Genomic DNA, 21,095 nt, shown 5'->3' on the forward strand with positions numbered 1-21,095 from the left:
ATAGCTATTGAAAGAATCCACCAATCACCTCCTGAAAGAAACTCCAAGGAATACTATAGCTAAATTATAGATTTATCATATCATGGAGAAAATACTGCAAGACACCAGAAAGAGAAAACTCAAATATAGGGGAGCCTCAATCACAATTACCCAGGACCTAGTAGCTTCCACTTTTTAAACCATCAAAGAACCTGGAGCATGATTTTCTTGAGGGAATAAGAGCTTGGACTGAAATCAAGAATCAATTAACTAGCAAAATTAAGCATCATCTTTCAGGGAAAAACATGGACATTCAATGAAATAGGGGGTTTTCAATTATTTTTTATGAAAAGACCAGAGCTGAGCAGAAAATTGGTCATCAAATACAGAACCCAGGAGAAGCATAAGGAGCTAAAAAGGGAAGATAAAATAACTATGTTTTTTGAAGATTAAAATATTTACTTCCCTATATGGGTTTAACTCTTAAGAAATATATCTTTGTGTATTCTGATGGAAGTGGTTATCTTCAACATAAAGAAGATCCAACTCACTTCCAGTTGATCAATGATGGACAGAAATAACTACACCCAGAGAAGGAACACTGGGAAGTGAATGTAAATTGTTAGCACTACTGTCTATCTACTCAGGTTACTTATACCTTCGGAATCTAATACTTAATGTGCAACAAGAAAATGGTATTTACACACATATATTGTATCTAGGTGATATTGTAACACATGTAAAATGTATGGGATTGCCTGTCATCGGGGGGAGGGAGTAGAGGGAGGGGGTGAATAATGTGGAAAAATGAATACAAGGGATAATATTATAAAAAAATTACTCATGCATATATACTGTGGAAAAAATTCTAAATAAAAAATAGAAATGTATCTTTGTTAGGGGTATACTTAGAGATTGTAGGAATAATTTGACTTTTCTATGATGATATAAAAAAGAAAATTGGGGTAAAAAAGGGATTTTACTGGAATAAGTAGCAAAGGGAAATAAAAAAGGGCAAATTACATCATATGAAGAGGCAAAAAAGGCCTATTATAGTTGAGGGAAAGAAGGGAGGGAGTTAAGCATTGCATAACCTTCATCTCATCAGATTTGATGCAAAAAGAGAATATAAAACATATTTACTTTACTATAAAAACTTATCTCTCCCTATAAAGAAGTAGGAGGAGAAAGGGGGAAGTAATAGAAAGGAAAATAGAAGTAGAAGGGGAAAGGGATAGGAAAGGTGGTAGAGGCTATAAAAGGGGATGGCATATTAAGGGAGGTGGTGGCCAGAAGCAAAACACTGGTGAGGAGAGAAAGGGGGAAAGGAAAGAGAAAAGAATAACTTAGGGAAAATAGATGGCAGGAAATACAGAGTTTGAAAATTTAACTGTAAATGTGAATGGGATGAACTCTCCTATAAAATGGAAGTAGATAACAGATTAGATTAAAAGCCAGAATCCTACACTATGCTGTTCACAAGAAACACATGTAAAGTAGTGTGTTAAATACAAAGATAAAATGCTAGAGCAGAATCTATTATGCTTTAGCTGAAGTAAAAAAAGCAAAGGTAATGATCCTGATCTCAGATAACACAAAAGAAAAAAAATAGACCTAATTAAAAGAGATAAAAAAGGAAACTATATCTTGCTAAAGGCTACCAGAAATAATGAAGTATTCTTTATACTAAATATATATGCATCAAGTGGTATAGAATGCATGTTCTTAGAGGAGAAATTAAGAGAACTGCAAGAAGAAATTGATGGCAAAACTATATTAATGGGTGATCTCAATCTTGTTCTATCAGGACTAGATAAATTGAGCTACAAAATAAACAAGGAAGAACTTAAGAGGTAAATAGAATTTTAGAAAAGTTAGGTATGATAGACCTTTGGAGAAAACTGAACTGAGACAGAAAAGAATATACTTTTTTCTCAACAGTACATGGAACCTACATAAAAATTATCCATGTATTAGGCATAAAGACCTCAAAATAAAATGCAGAAAAGCAGAAATAGTAAATGCATCTTTTTTTCAGATGATGCAATAAAAATTATATGAAATAAAAGTCTAAGGAAAAATAATTTAATCTAATGCTAGAGAATAAGTGAGTGAAATAACAAATCATAGAAACAATTGATAATTTCACCCAAAAGAATGACAATAATGAGACAAAACACCAAAATTGATGGGATGCAGACAAAGCAGTTTTTAGAAGAAATTTTATATCTCTAGGTGCTTACTTGAATAAAAGAAAAAAAATAGTCAATGAATTGGGCTAAAATTTTAGCTAAAAATGCTAAAAAAAAAAAAAGAATAAGTTAAAAATTCCCAATTAAATGCCAAATTTGAAATTCTGAAAATAAAAGATGAAATTAGTAAAATTGAAAGTAAAAAAAAAAAAAAAACTATTGAAGTGATAACAAAACTAAGAGTTGGTTTTATGAAAAAAAAAAAACAATAAAATAGATAAACCATTAGTTAATTTGATTACAAAAAAGAAAGAAGAAAATTAAATTGCTAGTATCAAAAATGAAAAGGATGAACTAATTACTAATGAAGAGGAAAATAGAGTAATAATTAGGAGCTATTTTGCTGAACTGTATGCCAATAAATCTGATAGTCTAAGTGAAATGGATGAATACTTGCAAAAATACAGATTGCCCAGATTAATAGAGAAGAAAATAAATTACTTAGTACCATTTTAGAAAAAGAAATTGAACAAGCTGTTATTAAACTCCCTAAGAAAAAAATCTCTAGAGCCAGATGGCTCTAAAATCAGATGGATTTACAAGTGAATTCTACCAAACATTTAAGGCACAATTAATTCCGATACTATGCAAACTACTTGGAAAAAGAAGGAAAGAAGGAGTCCTATCAAATTCCTTTTATGACACAAATATGGTGTTGCTACTTAACCAGGTAGGGTCAAAAAAGAGATAGAAAATTATAGACCAATGCTCTTAATCAATATTGATGCAAAAATCTTGTATAAAATATTACCAAAGAGATTACAGCAAGTTATCCTCAGGATAATATACCATGACCAAGTAGGATTTACCAGGAATGCAGGGCTGATTCAATATTAGGGAAAATAATAGCATAATTGACTATATCAATAATCAAACCAATAGAAAGCATATGATTATGTCAATAAACACAGAAAAAAGCATTTGGTAAAATTTAACCCATTCCTATTAAAAACACTAGAAAGCATAAGAATAAATGGAGTTTTCCTTAAAATGATCAGTAGCATCTATCTAAAATCATCAGCAAGTATATGTAATGAGGATAAACTAGAAGCATTCCCAATAAGATTAAGAGTGAAACAAGGCTACCCACTTTACTATTCAATATTGTATTAGAAATGTTAGCTTTTGCAATAAGAAAAGAAAAGGAAATTAAAGGAATTAGAGTAGGTAATGAGAAACCAAACTCACTATTTGATAAAAACTGCAGGGGAAAATTGGAAATTAGTATAGCAGAAACTAGGCATTGACCAACACTTGGCACCCTATGCCACGATTAGGTTGAAATAGGTTTATGATTTAGACATAAAGAGTAATACTACAAGCAAATTAGAAGAACAAAGCATAGCATACATCTCAAATCTGTAGAGAAGGAAAGAATTTGTGGCCAAAGAAGAACTAGTGTACAGTATGAAATGTAAAGTGGACAATTTTGATTATATTGAATTAAAAAGGTTTTGTACAAACAAAACCAATGCAGATAAAAGTAGAAGGGAAGCAGAAAACTGGGAAAAATTCTTTATATCCAATGATTCTGATAAAGGTTTCATTTCTTAAAATATATAGAAAATTGATTCAAATTTATAAGAATATAAGCCATTCTCCAATTGATAAATGGTCAGAGGATATGAACAGACAATTTTCAGACAAAGAAATTAAAACCATTTCTAGTCATATAAAAATGCTCTTAATCATTATTGACCAGAGTAATGCAAATTGAGACAACTCTGAAATACCATCTCACCTCTCAGATTGGCTAAAATGACAGGAAAAATATTGATAAATGTTGGAAAGAATGTGCGGAAGTTGGGACTTTAATATTTTGTTGGTGGAATTGTGAACTGATCTAACCATTCTGGAGAACAATTTGGAACTATACCCAAAGGACCACCAAACTGCGCATACCCTTTGATCCAGCAGTATTTCTACTGGGCCTACATCCCAAATAGATCTTAAAGGAGGAAAAAGGATCCACATGTGCAAAAATGTTTGTGGCAGCCCTTTTTGTAGTGGCAAGAAACTGGAAACTGAGTTGATGCCCATCATCTGGAGAACGGCTGAATAAATTATGGTATTTGAATGTTATGGAATATTATTGATCTATAAGAAATGATCAGTGGTTTGATTTCAGAGATGCCTGGAGAGACTCACACGAACTGATGCTAAGTGAAATGAGCAGAACCAGAAGAGATCATTATATACAGCACAACAAGAATATATATGATCAATTCTAATGGACGTGACTCTTCTCAACACTGAGGTGATTTGGGACAATTCTAATGATCTTGCAATGGAGAGAGCCATCTTCACCCAGAGAGAGGAATATGGGAACTAAGGGTGGATCACAACGTAGCATTTCCACTTTTTGTTGTGGCTTGCTTGCTATTTGTTTTTTTCTCATTGTTTTTCCTTTTTGATCTGATTTTTTCTTTTGAAGCACAATAAATGTGGACATATGTATAGAAGTATTGTTCATGTTTAACAAATATTGGATTACTTGCTGTCTAAGGGAGGGGAAGGAAAGGAAGGAAAAAAAATGGAACACAAGGTCTTTCAAGAGTGAATGGTGATAATTATCTTTGCATGTATTTTGAAAATAAAAAAAAAAAAAACTATTATTTAAATAAACATGAGTGGCCTAGACTGTGATCCAGAGCTCCTTTCCAGCTCTCAATCTGTGAGCCTTTGCATTGTTCACCCAAGTAGAACATAAAACTGCTAGAATAGTTTCTGTCATTTTTATATGGCAGCACTTTCTTTCTATATCAGTACATATATTATCATTAGATGCTGACACAATACTTTGTATCCAGAAGGCACTTCATGATTACTGAATGAATGACTTCTAAACCATATCATGTACAGATACTGCAAGATGTTGTCTTCTGAGTCTATTATTAAAGTCACCTGCCACATGAAATTTGGACTACAAAGACTTTGGGTGTCATGCAAGATCTGGCACATTTAGCCCTTGGCATAATGAAAAAGAAAGAAGAAAAAAAAAGAAATTAATATTTATATCTTACATGTAAATTCAGCCTGTGCTCTACATCATTCTTAATAATGTCTACTAGAATCTTCTCTCTGTAGATGGAACATTTCTTTGTTTAAAGGTCAGATGTTATGCTCCAAGTTTGAATTTAGGTCTTTAACTTGAGAATTGTCCTCAATTAAAATTAACCAGAAAATCAATCCTAAAATATGTTATAATTGGCTTGTGGGGGTGAAAAAAATCCAGCAGATTTCAGAAATTCGGATGATGGTATGATAATAAAGAGCCCCATGGGCACCTGTCAAAATTCTGTATTTTTGGAAGCCTGCTCATGCATAATTTGAATATTTATTCATCTTCTGGTTGCTTGCCAGAGATTTATTTTAAACCCCTTGAATCTGGTGTAATGGATTTTAGCCCCTCCTTTTCCCCTCCTTACTGACATTGTGCTTGACACTGTCTGCATTCTCTCCCTGAAAACACGAATAAAAAAGACTGGGATTTTAAAAGTGCTGTTAATGAAGCAATGAAAAAAGGTTAGAAGAAGTGTCTTCTGATGTCTGACCTTCACAGGTTTTTAATCAGTGACATATGACGAGATCAAAATGAATACAAGTATATCTTAAGGTCAGAGAACACTTCAGCTGATAAATTAGTCCTTTTGTAGCCCACAAAATTGAATTAAAATGTAGCATTCAGCCATATTTCAGCCTAAATGATTACCTTTATATTAAGGGTGCAGAAACTCAAGCTCTTCAATGCAGGATGCAGTAATCTGCCCAGTTCATTTTGAGTTCAGAATGGTTTTTGCTGCTTTTCTACTTTTTATGGGCTAGTTTTTGAGATTGTGTTTTTTCGTTTACTGTTAATGTGCTCATCCCTGACTTAGAGGCATGCTCACCACTCAGTGCTCACATGTAATTCCCATTAATGCTAATGGGAGTTATAACTGTACATCGAGAGATAAATGTCATCTCAAATCTCTTCTGACCTTACTGAAAGTAATGGAATTATTAACTTGTGTGAACACACTGATAGAGTAAAAACATTTCTTTTTTTCTTCCTTGGAATAACAAAATAAGAATGAGCTATTCTCCTTGGAAAATGGGACTTTAATTTAGCACCCTGAGTCAAATCCCAAATGAATCATACATTCTGAGATCTAAATTTATCATTGGGCCTTTCCACCCAGGCCTACATTCAACAATTTCTTATCCCTCCATCCTAAGTTTCTGAAGTGCCCATTGTCATCAATAAGGGTGAATTTTGAGCACTGAAGTAATACTAGTTATTGTCCCAGTGCCCTAGACAACTTTCTAAGCTTGACAGATGAATTGCTGCCTATATCAGTTAAGGGAATTTCCACACCAAGGTAGACTGACAAATTTGCAGATCTGCCTCTTTCACCGTACATATGACATGTGTATCATAATCTGACATGTATTATACACCATACATCTGACATTAATTATGTAGCACAATCTGACATATACTATACGCCATATATTTGACATATATTATGTATATAATACTTTATGTATAATATAGCTATAATAATTTAAAGTTTGAACAAGTATTTTATACACATTTTCTCATTTATATACATTTTTCATTTCTCAGTGACAACCTGGTAAAAAGTTATTACAGAAATTATTACTCTTTTTTTACATCCAGAGAAACTGAGGCTCAGAGAAGTTACATGATTTGACTATGATCATACAACTATGAAGAGTCAGAGATAAGATTGGGACCCAGGTTTTCCTGGTTCATACAATACTTCTACCACTACTACTTATTTAACTTCTCCCTATATTCTTGTGCTAGCCATATTCTTATTTTTTTTTCAGGGAAACATTTTTTGCTTAGCGCTAACATGGTACTATTAATTTTCATGATGAAGCAATATGTTACTGAGTATTACTGAAAAGTCTTAAAAACCAAAACTAGGGGTAGCTAGGTGGCGCAGTGGATAGAGTATACCCTGAAATCAAGGAGGACCTGAGTTCAAATGTGGCCTCAGACACTTAACATTTCCTATTTGTGTGACACTGGGCAAGTCACTTAACCCCAATTGCCTCAGCACAAACAAATGAATAAATAAACTAAATAAGACTATTTCAGGATGAAAAGAAATAAAAAAGGCTCTGGTACTGATACAAGACAAGGTGTTTATTTATAAAGATTTGTGTATAAACTCATATACAGATACACTTATGTAATATATATGTAGGTACATATATTTGAATCCTCGTACCAAGTGTATCAAGATTTAGGATTAGGTGTTATAGAGCATCTGTAAAGGAGGAGGTAGTGGGATTGAATACTGTGATCATGGTGTCTGGAGAGCAGGCTATCTGGAAAATTATCTAAGGGTCCTGCCCAGGGCTTCCAAAGAGAAATGATACATAAACATCCAGGCTCTATTTGCTCCCTGGAGTAAAATCTTTCCTGCCTTTTATAATATATAATTGGTCTGATTGTGCATCTTACATATTAATGATTTGAGAAACTTTTTCACAATCCTTACCTATTACTTGGTGGTAGGTCCCTCTTTGTTAAACAGGAGGCTTGCACAATTTTAAAGCCAATGTAATTTAGATTGCAATGCTCTTAGCATGTTTTACAAAGTTTCTAGATATTGAAAATAATAATCTATAGGCTAAAATGATTTCTCAAACTTGGGCTTCTCTCCTTGCCCATTAGCGTTTAGGCAACTAGAAACCAGGCTATTCTGGATATATGTTTTGTTGAAATTACTTATACAAGTCATTTTTTTCTTCTTTATTACTGATACGTCCCACCAAGATTGAAATGGTCTACATTCTTTCGAGGTTATTAGTGTTTTGTTCCCCGAGAAGGCTTGGAATTGGGATGCTACCAGGACTTCTGGTGGAATGGGGCTTTTTGTACAGGATAGCTTTTGCAGCAATAGGCTGTCATGTGAAAACCTTCTTGTTCCTGGCATGTTTATTGATACCCAACATAGCACTTGTTCAAGTGTCAAGTACAGCAGATGATAAGGATTGTAACTCCATCTTCAAATATTACCAGAAAGTAATTGAAAATCACTTCTCTGTAAACTGAGCAGGGCTGTGGCTAAAATGTCAGTTGGGGGGCACATCTGCTGTCTGAGTTTGTTATGTGTATATAGTGTCCCTGCTTCTGTCTTGAAGGAAATTAAAGAGGGCTATCCTTTTTGACACAAATTCATCCTGAGGGAGAAGAAATCAAGAGTAAAATTCACTGCAGCTAGAACTTAAACTTGACTCCAAAATCAAGCAATATTTCTTTCTACTCTTCTTTGCCTGTCTACAGATGAGTTGACTTGTGTCTTGTGATGATTTCTGAGGATTGCTGTTCAGAAGCTTTTAGACTTCTGAGATATCTGGCCTTTGGTTCTTTAAAGAAAACACAGTTCTATGACTTTGCTCTTATGGATATATGATAATAATATGACAATAATAATGTTGCTACTAATCACCATCCAGCTGCTAATGCCTTCCCCCTTTCAGGTTATCTTCCATTTATTTACACTGTAAATATAGTATATGTATTCAGTTATTGTCTTCCTTTTTAGAGGGAGGAACATTTTTTTTTGTATCCCCAGATCTTTGCACAGTGCCTCACTTTGTAAGTGCTTAATAAATATTTGTTGAGTTGCTGGGAGGAAAGTGCACCTTAAACCACAGAGTTCTATATAAATGTGAATGACTATTATACCAAGCTGTAAGGAATATGAGTAGGGAGAACATTTTCATAAACATTTCCATTCCATTTCCATAAACTATAGGGTAAAATTGACAGGAACCATTGACTAAAACTATAGCACAGCACAGGGGGGATTGAAAATTTTATTAGTATAATAATCTGTATCTTTAACTTAGAATAATCAGAGTAGTTATTTTTTAAAAATATAAATTTCACAGTTTAAAACAAGTGCATTGAATATAGTATTCAAATTTTATGTTTTTAATTTGTTAGTAGAGTCTATTCCTAGACATGGACTTCAGTTCCATAGAGAATAGTAAGACATTTAATTAAAGGATAGAAGATAACATTAGTTACAATACTATGAGTTATATTGTATAGCTTACAATTCTACTGGATGATTCCAGAGTAAGATAATATTTTGATCATAGTCAGAACCAGCATATCCCTAAGAATTATTAATCATGCTATGTTTTCTGTGATGGGTTAATTTATCACCATGGGGGTATCTATAGACTGCAGTATAAATTAGAGAATTTCTTTACTTTATAAGAAGTGTCCCTTCTTAGATAAACCCATCATGCCTTTGACACTTACTGGTTATGTGACCATAGGGAGGTCACTTAATCTGTTTTAGCCATAGGCAACTCACTTAGGGCATACAATATAGATTAGTTGTGGTCTGTGTCACTGGAGAGTGTTTCCATACCAGGAGAATTTTCCCCATGCAGAAATCACAGTACTTGACATCATGAAATACTATACATTAGTAGAAATAATACCCATTTTAAAATTTAACCATTTACCTTTTACCACCAAGTTTCCAGTACTGCTAGCTGTTCCAAAATGATTAGTTGCAATACAAGTGTAACTCCCAGCATCGGACTTTGTCACATTCATGATTCTAAGGCTTCCATCTTCAGAAAAAGTAATTCTGAAAGTAAAATAAAGATAAAAATCAGTAATGGTATTCCAACTACCCAAGTGGAAATGTGACTTTTCAAATTGTAAATTTTTGCTTGGTTGCCATGGTCATGGGATTAATCATCCAGTATCTAGCCTACCAGTGATATCTGCTCATACTTACCTGAGTTGGTCCAAGAATCACAGAATTACAGAGTTGAAATGTGCTTTAAAGGTTGCTTAGTTTAACCCATACTTAAACAACATACCCCCAGACAACATGCTTCACAAATCATGTGGTACTGCCCATTTTATGAATGGGTAATGCTCTCCCCCTCCTTAAATTATCTTTTGTTTCCCTGTCTGTATACTTTTTATATGTTACCCAGTAGAATGTGGGGTCTGTTTCATTCTAAACTTTGTATGCAAAATATTTAATACAGTTTCATACATATAAAATTAGCCCCTCCAACCATTAACCCATTAGTGTGAATAATGAATTATCTGAAGTGTTACATGTCTTCTAGTTTGCACTATTTGAAGCTATAATTATGTAAAACACAGTCATTGGTTCCAACTGAATGGAAATATGCAGTATGAATTCAAATAATATGACCACTTCAAGAGGATTCATTATTCACACTAATGGAGACTTAGCTATAAAAGGCTCTTAATGGTCTTTAAGCTAAACTGAAATAATTATCCTGCTTTTGCTTGAGACCTCTTCCTTTTGTGAGGGAATACCTTCTTTGTCCCAAAATAAATTGGATTTTGTGAACTCCATTTTAGAACTCCATTTAGGACCTCCCTCTCCCCCTCCCATCAGGCCTAAACTTGCTTCTCTGCAATGTATACTCATTTTTCTAATTCTTCCTTCTAAGGCCAAGAAGAGCTCTGTGATTCAGTTTCCTCATATGTAAAATGAGGGGTTTAATCCTAATGGCCTTGAAGAAGCCTTTCAGCTCTGAAACTATGATCCTAAATTTAAGTTCAACACCTTTCAAGGATGTCAGGTTAGTATCATGTTCTTTTGGAGATTTTTCTAGAAAAATCCAATTTTTAGCTGTTCCTCATGTGGTATGAGTATAAAAGTCCTTCCTCATTATGACCCCCCCATTCTCCCCCAACAATATGTAATTTAGATTTATATTAGGCACCCATGGCTGAGTTCAATACTGTAGGTGGGGTGGAGATCAGAGCAGAAAACAGGTCATTTCTCTTATTCTCAGATGCTATGTCTCTACTAAAACAACTCAAGGTTGAACATTTTTGAGGGGCTGCCATCTTTTATTATTATTATAATTTTTTGCCAAAAGTCCTCAGACATTTATTTATTTTTAGATTTTTTTGAGCCACTTTAATTGTCTTCTAAGTTTAAAATGAACAAGGGAAAAGGACAAGCCTGGGCATTTGCCTTTGTACCAAGAACACAAGAGGAGAGGAGAGGATGTCATTAGTATAAATTAGAAATTTGAGGTTCATCTTTTACTACTGACATATTGAGAAGGCTTTGCTGTAATGGCCTCAGTCTCAGGACCACACTTGAAGACTTCCATTTCGGTAGAACCCATAAGAATTTATCTCCAACTGCCAAAATTTGTAGTAGCCTGTGGGCATATACATGTCCATAGCCATATCCACACCATCATGATGGATTGTGGGGGTAACATTCACACTGAATAAAAAGGATGGGCTACATCAAAGGAAAGAATAGCCCACATTGAGGAGATATATATAAGTACATAAATCATATCCTTCGCCTGGAGCTTTTTCTCTGCACTGGACATGAATAATTATTATTAGCAATCAATTAGTTCCTTAAAAAGTGAGGCAATGTGTGACTTCGGGAAAGTGACTTAACCTCAATTGTCTTGCCAAAAGTAAAATGGGGCAAAGTTAAACATTTTAGATAAAGTCATAGACTTTTAGAGGCTCTTTTCACTTGCTCATTATTATCATTTCCATGTTTGTTATGCCTGTGAAATCTGGACAGTATACCAGCACCATGCCAGGAAACTGAACACTTTCATTTGCATTGTCTTAGGAAGATCCTGAAGATCACTGGCAGGATAAGATACCAGACACTGAGGTCCTTTCTCGAACTAAACTGCCAAGCATTCCAGTTTTATGGCAGAGAGCACAGCTCTTTGGGCTGGCCACAATTGTTTGCATGCCAAATGTACACTTGCCAAAAGATTATTTTATGGCGAACTCAAACAGGGCAAGCATTCACCAGGTGATCAGAAAAAGCTAAACAAGGACATTCTCAAGGTCTCTTTTAAGAACTTTAGAATCAATTGTATGACATAGGAGACCCTGGCAGGACCACCCAGGATGGCGCGCCCTCATGAGAGAAGGTGCTGTGCTTTATGAGCAAAGCAGAAAAAAATTAGCCCCCCCAAAAGTTTGAAATGTGCAAAATTAGAGCAGTTACCTCACATGTTCATAGGGACTATTTGTGATCGATCCATGGCAGAGGATTCTGAGCTTGTATTGGTCTGATCAGTCACAGTCGGACACAATGTAACTCAACTGTAACATAGTGATGCCATTTTTGTCCTCTTCGAGTATGAACAACCAACCCCATCTTAAGGAAAGGGATTTTTTTCACTTAGCACCTATTACAATGCCTGCAACTACAATTACAATACCTACAGGGAGCATCTAACAAATGCTTATTGCATGATTGCTTGATGGCAGATTTCCAGGGATTTATGGGAGCCAGCCTGGATCTAGGAAAAGCAGTAGGTCTATGATCAGAAACAGTAGTTCTAGGTCCTGGTGACTGACTTTACTGACTTTCCAGATCAACCACAGCCTTTTTGACCCTTTTTTTTCATGTATGAAATGGGGGTTTTAATCAGATGATTTAAAAAACCCATTTGGTCCAAATCCTATGGTCTATATTTAAATATACAGCACATATGAATCAGAGGATTGTTGATTTTAAGATGGGATTTTAAGATGGGAGAGAACTTATATTTGTCATGGACTTAAGTGGGGGCACGGAGATGAAATTTCAAACTGCTTCAGAACTAGCTATGATGGATTCACATCCATCTCAGCTTTCTCATAAGGAAACTGAGAAATAAACAGCCTACTTAATAAGGTGGTTGTGTGGATCAAATGAGATAATATACATAAAAGCTTTGTAACCCTTTGTAAAATTTTCAGAGTTAGCATTTACATTTCACAAATTGGCAAATGTTTTACATCAGGGATCAGTTTATTGTTTTGTTCACTGTCTAGACTTAGAGAAGTAATGCAAATATTAAATAAACAGATTAAACTTAAATTGTATTCTGCATACATTTTTGTTTTTAGAGAGTCAGTTGTTAAGCATTTATCAGAACATCACTCTTTATAGCATATACCCTATACAGTTGTGAGTATCAGATGAAATAACATGTAAAGAACTTTGATAACCTCAAAGTACTATGTAAATAGGACAGCTAAGTGATACAGTAGATAGGGCACTAGGCCTGGAATCAGGAAAACCTGAGTCCAAATCTGGTCACAAGACACTAGTGTGACTCTGGGCAAATCACTTAACTCTGTTTGCCTCAATTTCCTCCTCTGTAAAATGATCCAGAGAAGGAAATAGTAAACCATTCCAGTATGTCTGTCAATAAAACCCCTTTTGGGGTCACAAAGAGTTGGACATGACTGAACAACAATGACAGTATTAGCTCTCTAGACCAACCTTCTCATCTACAGATGAAAAACTTGAAGGCAGTTTAGTGACTTGTCTAAAGACACAGAGCCAGAATTCAATTGTGTTCTCATTCTTCCAAGTGTATCATTATTTCTATTCTCCTCATATTAGATTAAGTAATTTAAAATTCCTTAATGCTTGAGGTCAAGATATAATATTGGAGTAGCTCAAGAATTCATCATTTTGTGTGACAGAGAGTTGCTCAGTTTACAGAGATTACAACCACCTTATGGCTTTAGTGGCTCATATTTAAGAGTGGCTATGTTTATAGATTTTATTCCTCCTATGGCAGAAGCCTCTTGAAACTTCATTAGGCTAGCCTTCTGGTGATGGCTGCCCAACCTGACATTATGACCATACTTAAAGGCTTCCCAGTTTGATAGGTCTTGCTATAATTTAGGTTCCAATATGGCACAGATTTCAAGAATCCAGACCATCTTTTTGCCTTGATGATGTGCTGAAATGAATTTTTAATGCAGACTCAAAGTTTTTAGCAAAATCATTCAGGTTGTGTGTGTGTGTGTGTGTGTGTGTGTGTGTGTGTGTGTGTGTGTAGATGCATTCCCTATTAAGTAAAGAGAAGCCTCATTTTAGATCAGTGAGGGTCTTAAAAACCGCTAATTAGGTATAAAAAATCTCTTGATTGACCATTTTAAGCATTTCCATTGAAAATGTTCTTTCTAGATGAGAAGTTCACATTAAATGAGGCATTATTAAGCATATTTTTGTTCTGAAATATGTCATCCAATACATTTTTAATGGGCTGCAAGAACTGAGGTTAAAAGAACTTAAAATGCTCCACAATTTGGTGAGATTTTAGGGGAGCAGAAAATGTTGACTGTATATTTTAGTTTCTATCATCAGAGTTAGAATGCTGTTGTCTTGCACAATGAGCCAAATTTTCTGATGTCAGCCACCTGGAAAGAGCTTCCAAGTAGTCTTTAGGGAGTCTTCTTTTGCTGGTTTAAATCACTTTGTGAGGCAGCAACAGGTCAAGCATCAGTGACCTCTTACTGAGGGTAACAAGGTTCAGTTCAGCTCTGAAATGGAATAACTATGGGGCCACAGACAATTCACTTCATTACTATGTACCTCAGTTTCCTCATTTGTAAAACATCTAGACACTGAGTATTTTACTATCTAAAATAGAACAATGAAATGATTAGGATTTACTATAGAAAAATATGCACGATTAAGACCAGCATTTGAATTAGGGAGGTGGAGAATACTGACCTGGCTTTGATAGGTTATTTTTTTTTTGTCTTGGCTTAAACGCATTTCTAGGTAAGCCAATTAGCACATAGAATACAATTATCTGTAACAAGAAACCTGGATCCCTAATGCAGAAACAAGAACCAAAAGGACATAATTGTAGTTTACTGGAGCCATTCGGCCCACCTTTTTGCTAGTTGGGTCTGGTGGCTAATGCTGAAGAGTTGTCCTTCTGCTCTAGTAATCACCATATCCTTATAGAATAAGAGGCTAGCAGAGATTTTATCATTTCTTCTTTCCCTCCTTCCTCTTCTTCCTTTTTCTCCTTCTCCTCCTCCTGGGATACTTTTAAGGAGTGAGATTTACAAACCCTAGGAATTATATTCAGTTAAAATATGGTGTTAAGATAAGCCACTACTGGTGTTCACATGAAAGTACAGTTTGAAGCAGTTCATCTTTCTTCCTGGAAAAGGTGTGGGCAATTTTCTATGGACCATTGTGAACACGGTTAGGCCAGGCAACCATCTAGCTCTTAACAAATACATTAAAGACTGATCATCCTCATGAGCGATTTTTCCCTTTAAAATATATCATGTGATTATTTCTGTTACTTGCATATTAACCCACAAATCTCTGAACTCAGAATTTCCCCCAGAACAGAAGGTAGAGAAGGATGGTCTGATATGCCATTGAATTCACTGTTATGGGGAGTGGATGCCAAGTCCAAGCACACTGTTTTTAGTTACAGAAAACAATATTGAGTGTTTAACTTCCAAATACCAAGTGTTCTAGGGCAGAGGATGAACATAAGCAAGGCCAGATAAGCACAACCCTTTGGTGTTAAATAATGGTCAGGGGGGTTGAAGGCAACATATGATTGACAGTATCTGGCCCTTATTATTAAGTAGGGCAACTGTTCACCCTTCACTACTGCCTCATGCTTATATCTACTGAAATGCTTTCAGGATTAGTGACTATGATCTCTCTCATTACCCCATTTGCTCTGTCTCATCACCTGGATAGTCAGGGAGGATTGTTCACAAATGATTATATTTTGCAAGGGAAGCATTGTGACAAAGATGTATACACTATAAAAACCATTTTATGGAACACCTGTCTTTAAGCATTATTCTTAAATTGAAATCTATGACCTATGGCTGATGATTTTCTCATTATAGGATATTATTAGAAGGGCCCCAATCCAGAGACCCTTACCTTTGAGTGACTAAAGATCTAAATGAATTGGGTCACAGGTTGAACAGTCTCATAGTAAAAAATCATTACCAGCTCACAGCCCAAGGCTTACTAAGTGGGAAATTGTGAGAAAATTGAGGGGAGAAGTTTGAAAGAGGGACTGAGTCATCATGACTCCAGACTTAACCACCCTATCTCAGCTGCTTCCTGATTCTACTCCTATGGATCCCTTTTCCAATCAGTGAATTCTGGGAAGAATTCTATTTTGGTGAATTACTATAATTTATAGAAGATCTTCCTGATTCTTTGAACTTAGCCATCATGCTCCAGCCTGGGTAGCTCTTTCCCCTAAATTGTTTATTCTTTTTCCTCTTTATTTCTTCTTCCACATTAGACTGTAACTTCCTTGAGGGCAGAGATTAGATTTGTATTCCCAGCACAACTAGCACAATTTCTGGCACATAATAAAGGTTTAATAAATGCTTTTCAACTGCAGAGAGATTAAGAGAGTAGTGCCCTGCCAAGATAAGTTTGTTTTCTTTCTTTCCGGTTAATTGGACAGACCTGAGTCATTCAGGATATGTATTCCCTGTAGGGAAAATCTTTTACCTTTCACATTTTAGTAATGTAAAAGGGAGCAGATTTTCAAATTAAATGAATGTATTTTTTTATTGGTGTTTGGTAAGAAGCTTGAAGTGTGAATAAGATTTTTGTTGGAAATGAGGCAGAAGGTTAGAGAGACTGATGTTAGATTTTTCAGATCCCTAATCTTTGGATCAGGGTATAGACTAGAATTACTTTTTTGGAAATAAATAACAGACAGTAGGACTAAAATTCAAGAAATAGAGTTATTATGGTTGAATCAGGAATGTTGTGGCTGGATAAGAGTGAGCAATTATCTTTCCTAAGCCTATCACAAAAAGAAATCTAAATGAATGTATTTTTAAAAAAATGTTTGGGATGAAAAAATAGTGGTAAAGCTTTTGAATGAGCTTTAAGTTCTAACTACAGTCTTCTTTGGAAAAGTTACATTGCCTTAAGCAAGACTTGCAGGATCACCACTAGTAGTGTTGGGTACTAAGAAATGGGGCATATCCACAAGTTCTGGAGTGAGAGAGAAGTATGGGGATATATATCTCACTATCTCCCCATTGAGTGAATTGAACACTGGAGTTTGGGCTCACCCAAAAGATAACATATTGAGAGTTTAACAGACTAATTAACACATTATACAATATGATTTGTACTCAATCAATGAATCATTCAGCCAGTGATTGAACTAGTTGGAGGAGTCCAGAAAATAGAAGCTGCAGTCAAGATCTGAACAGGTAAATCCATTCTTAATACATTCTTAAGACTAGTCTGTCTCATCACCTACAAAATGGGCTCAACATACTACATAATAGGGCTAGAATTTGGTCAACAATCCTCTCCAGGATTGTATCAGGTGATCATTCTTATCTCTAATCATCTAAATACTAAAGAATCTCTATTTATAACACTCAACCAAAATCTTTCCCATATCACTTTAAGATTATATCCTTTGGTTCAGTCATTTGCCAGCATCTTCATAAAAATTCTTCATTGAATCTGGCAATTGTTGACCTTGATAAATATCTGTCTGATTTCTGGTATCATTTCTGATCATCACGTCAATATGATAAAACAAACAAGTCACACTAAATCAATCCTGAGGAAGAAAGATCTAGATATGTTTTTCATGTACACAACATGCACGTGCATACACACACACACACACACACACACACACACACACACACACACACAAATTGTTCAATAAACATTGTCTGATTATTTTCCAGAGAGCAGATGTACTGACAAAAATAGTCATGATCAAATCCTGATTACCACAATGATCATTCTCAGCTTTCCAAAATTTTACACAACTTGGCAAAAATAGTTTTCAAAGAGTTAATCATATTCCTATTTACAAAATAATTGACTAAAATTTGTGCAATGTTGCCAACTGAAACCTAGGAAATGAGGTGGTACTTACATTGAGTTTCCTTCCTCCATAAAAGTATGCTGAACACTAAAGTATGCTTTAACTCTTACCCCTTTAATGTACCAGATGGCACTTTTGTAGATCTAAAAAAAATAAACCATTAAGGTCCTACCCCAGGGCAAAGACAGTCCTGAATAAAATCAAGACAGAGATTTTTGGTTTCATCTCCCTACTTTTGCATTTCCTGTCCTGAAAATCTACTAAAAACATACCCACAATGCCTCTTGGCTCTCAGAATCCCAAATTAGGTTGTTCTACTCTGATTTTTCTATCACCAGGGACCTCTACACAGTCCTTCTTAACTTTGGTTATGTGATTCTGCTTAGTCATTTAAGCTCTGATTGCCCTAATCCAGTGATGTCAAATTCAAAGAGAAATGGGGATCACCAAAACATTTATGATATGGATCCTTGCTAATCCATATATGCTTGCTAGCCCACATATTAACAAAACCTGTTATTTATATTTAAAATTTATTATATTAAAATATTTTTGTTAAATATCCCCCAATTACATTTTATTCTGATACTTGGAGTGCTACTGACCACAAAGGTCTGCCCAGCTGCATGTTTGACACCTCTGTACTGTTCACCCCTGCTCTGCTGCAAGTCACCCTCTAAAAGCATAACCAGAGACCACACAATGCATAGAGTGTTAGACTGATAGTCAAGAAGACTTGAGTCAAATTCTGATGTAGAAATTTACTAGCTGTATGTTCTTGGTCAAATTATTTAACTTCTCACAGACTCACTTTTTCCTTTTCTTGAAATAGGGATAGGAATAGAGACTATTCCATAAGGTTGTTGTGAGATTTTATACCTATATTATCTCTAACATACATATATAAAACACAGTGCTTTGGAAACCTCCAGATGCTATGTAAATTACTATTATCATTAGTTATCATGACAATGAAGTCATAGTAATCATAAATTATCAGGTATCTTAAAATCAGACATCTTAAAACAATATAAATATGACATAGAAATCATCACACAAGTTCAAGTATGTGAAAACAGACTATCTTAAGATATATGCAACTGGCTTCATTTTATTTCTTAGAAAAGCTGAAAACATGATTTGACTTGCAGTTTTCCATATGCTTTTGTGGAATTCCATGAGCCAAAAGAGATTTTTAAAACAAGCACTTATTCTTGGGTATAAACTAGAAAGAAATCAAGGAATAGTTTCAATCAAAGCCAACACTAAGACATCTACTTTTCCCCTCCTTTTTCCTTTCTATTTTTTGTTCTTTCTCCCCTTACAAGAGCAAGGTATACACATCCTGATTTTTCAATTAAGGCTTTCCTAAATTTAGTTCCCATGATTACCAGGTACTCATATCTTTATTTAGCTATTCTTTTTCCTTAGCGATTATAGGGCAAAGGAGGATTTTCTAAATCTTTATTATGGACTCCATTTTTTTTTCTTAAATTTCCCCCATTTACTGACCTGAAACTATTAACGATGGAATGTGGAGCTGTTTCTAATACCCATGGATACTGATTATATTAGATAAGAAGAATTGAAAATGTAAATCTGTTCCTAGTTCAGAATAGGTTAGTACTGACCTACCTGCAGGCTATTTTTTAATCATTGATAGAATCAGAGAAGAGCCAAAAATGATAAGGTATCAACTGGTAAAAATAAAGATGTGACATAGAACTTTTTTTTTTCCTATAGAGAGACTTCATTTCATTTACAGCAGGCAGGAAATTATCTATAGAATTCAAAAGCATTTGGTCTCTGGCTGTCACCTGGAGGTTTTGAATCCACAGAGACTGGGAACATAGGTGGAATTATGAGATAAATTGAATCTCTGTTTCTCAAAATGAGGCTTTGGGTTATAGCTATTGAAGAACTGACCTTGTCAGTCTAGTAAATCAAAGCCAGAAGGGGGAACACAGGACCTTTAAAAATGCTGATTTTTCCTTCTGGGGACACTAGGAACTGATAACAAAAGATGTCGACTCTGTAATTTCCTACTACCACATAGTTGCCTTAGCTTTCCTTTCTGTAAGTTACTGTCAGTACTATTATTAGTATTGTAACTACCACCATGATGTTGCTATATCTACAGTGAAGGATAGGACAAAAGTCTAGCATTCCCTCCCAATAGTCTTTTCTTTGTCCCATTTTTTTCTCCTCTCCCCCTCCTCTTCCTTTTCCTTCTTTCCCTTTTCTGTTGTGCTGTTATAGTCATATCAGACTCTCTGTGATCCCATTTGCTATTTTCTTTGCAAAGATATTGGAGCAGTTTGCCATTTTCTTCTCCAGCTCATTTTGCAGATGTACAAATGTACAGATGTACATTTACAGATGTACAGATCTCAGTACAGATACTGAGAACAGAGTTAAGTGACTCATCCAAGATAATACAACCAGTAAGTGCTTGAGACTATATTTAAACTCATGAAGATGAATCTTCCTGATTCCAAGTCCAGTAGTTTATCCACTGTGTCACCTTGCTGCCCTATCATGTTAAAATATTAATTCATTTTAGAATTTAAAACTGGAAGTGCCTTTGAAGATATTTTAGTCCAATCTTCCTGTTTTGTAGATGAGAAAATTGAGTCTAGAGAGGTAGATTGACTTTTCTGAAGTCATAGAGCCAGGCTTAATGCTCTCACTCTAAACCTTTTTTTTTTTCCAATTTTTTTTTTTGTTTTATTCCTTAGTGTTGGTAGGGCCCAGGAGAGCATAGCTAATTAAAATCCACAAGTAATCCATGCGTTTTATATAGTCATTAGTTTCAGCCTCTTCTCTAACAAAATCCTTTTTCCTTTTCAAATCAGATTTGCTTACAGTGCCATGGCTTAGTTTGAGTTCTAAGTTCTTACTGAAAGACTGATGGGCACTGAAGTGTTCCACTTGTGGAATTGTGAGATTAAGAAAGGAGATGAAGGAACCTATATAATCTATAATACAGAGCAGTAGTGTCAAAACTTTTGATCACACTTTCCCCAATATGTGTATATTTATTTATAATTATAATTACTTACAATAGGCATATGATAATATATTGTGCTAATATATGTATATATTATGAAATGTATACAAAACATATACTTAATAATAATGAGATATGTTTTAAATAATATTTGATCTGAGAATCAA

The 21,095-nt window shown here is 34.8% G+C and overlaps 1 protein-coding gene across 1 annotated transcript in view; it reads right to left on the minus strand.

Moving 5' to 3' along the window:
• CNTN4 (contactin 4) overlaps positions 1-21,095 on the minus strand; it is a 607,439-nt gene that overhangs the window by 80,603 nt on the left and 505,741 nt on the right. Inside the window, 1 exon segment of the mRNA XM_074284065.1 lies at positions 9,735-9,862. Coding sequence (XP_074140166.1) covers positions 9,735-9,862 — 128 coding nt within the window.

Source organism: Sminthopsis crassicaudata, chromosome 1 (genome assembly GCF_048593235.1).
Source record: "Sminthopsis crassicaudata isolate SCR6 chromosome 1, ASM4859323v1, whole genome shotgun sequence".
Taxonomy (NCBI): domain Eukaryota; kingdom Metazoa; phylum Chordata; class Mammalia; order Dasyuromorphia; family Dasyuridae; genus Sminthopsis; species Sminthopsis crassicaudata.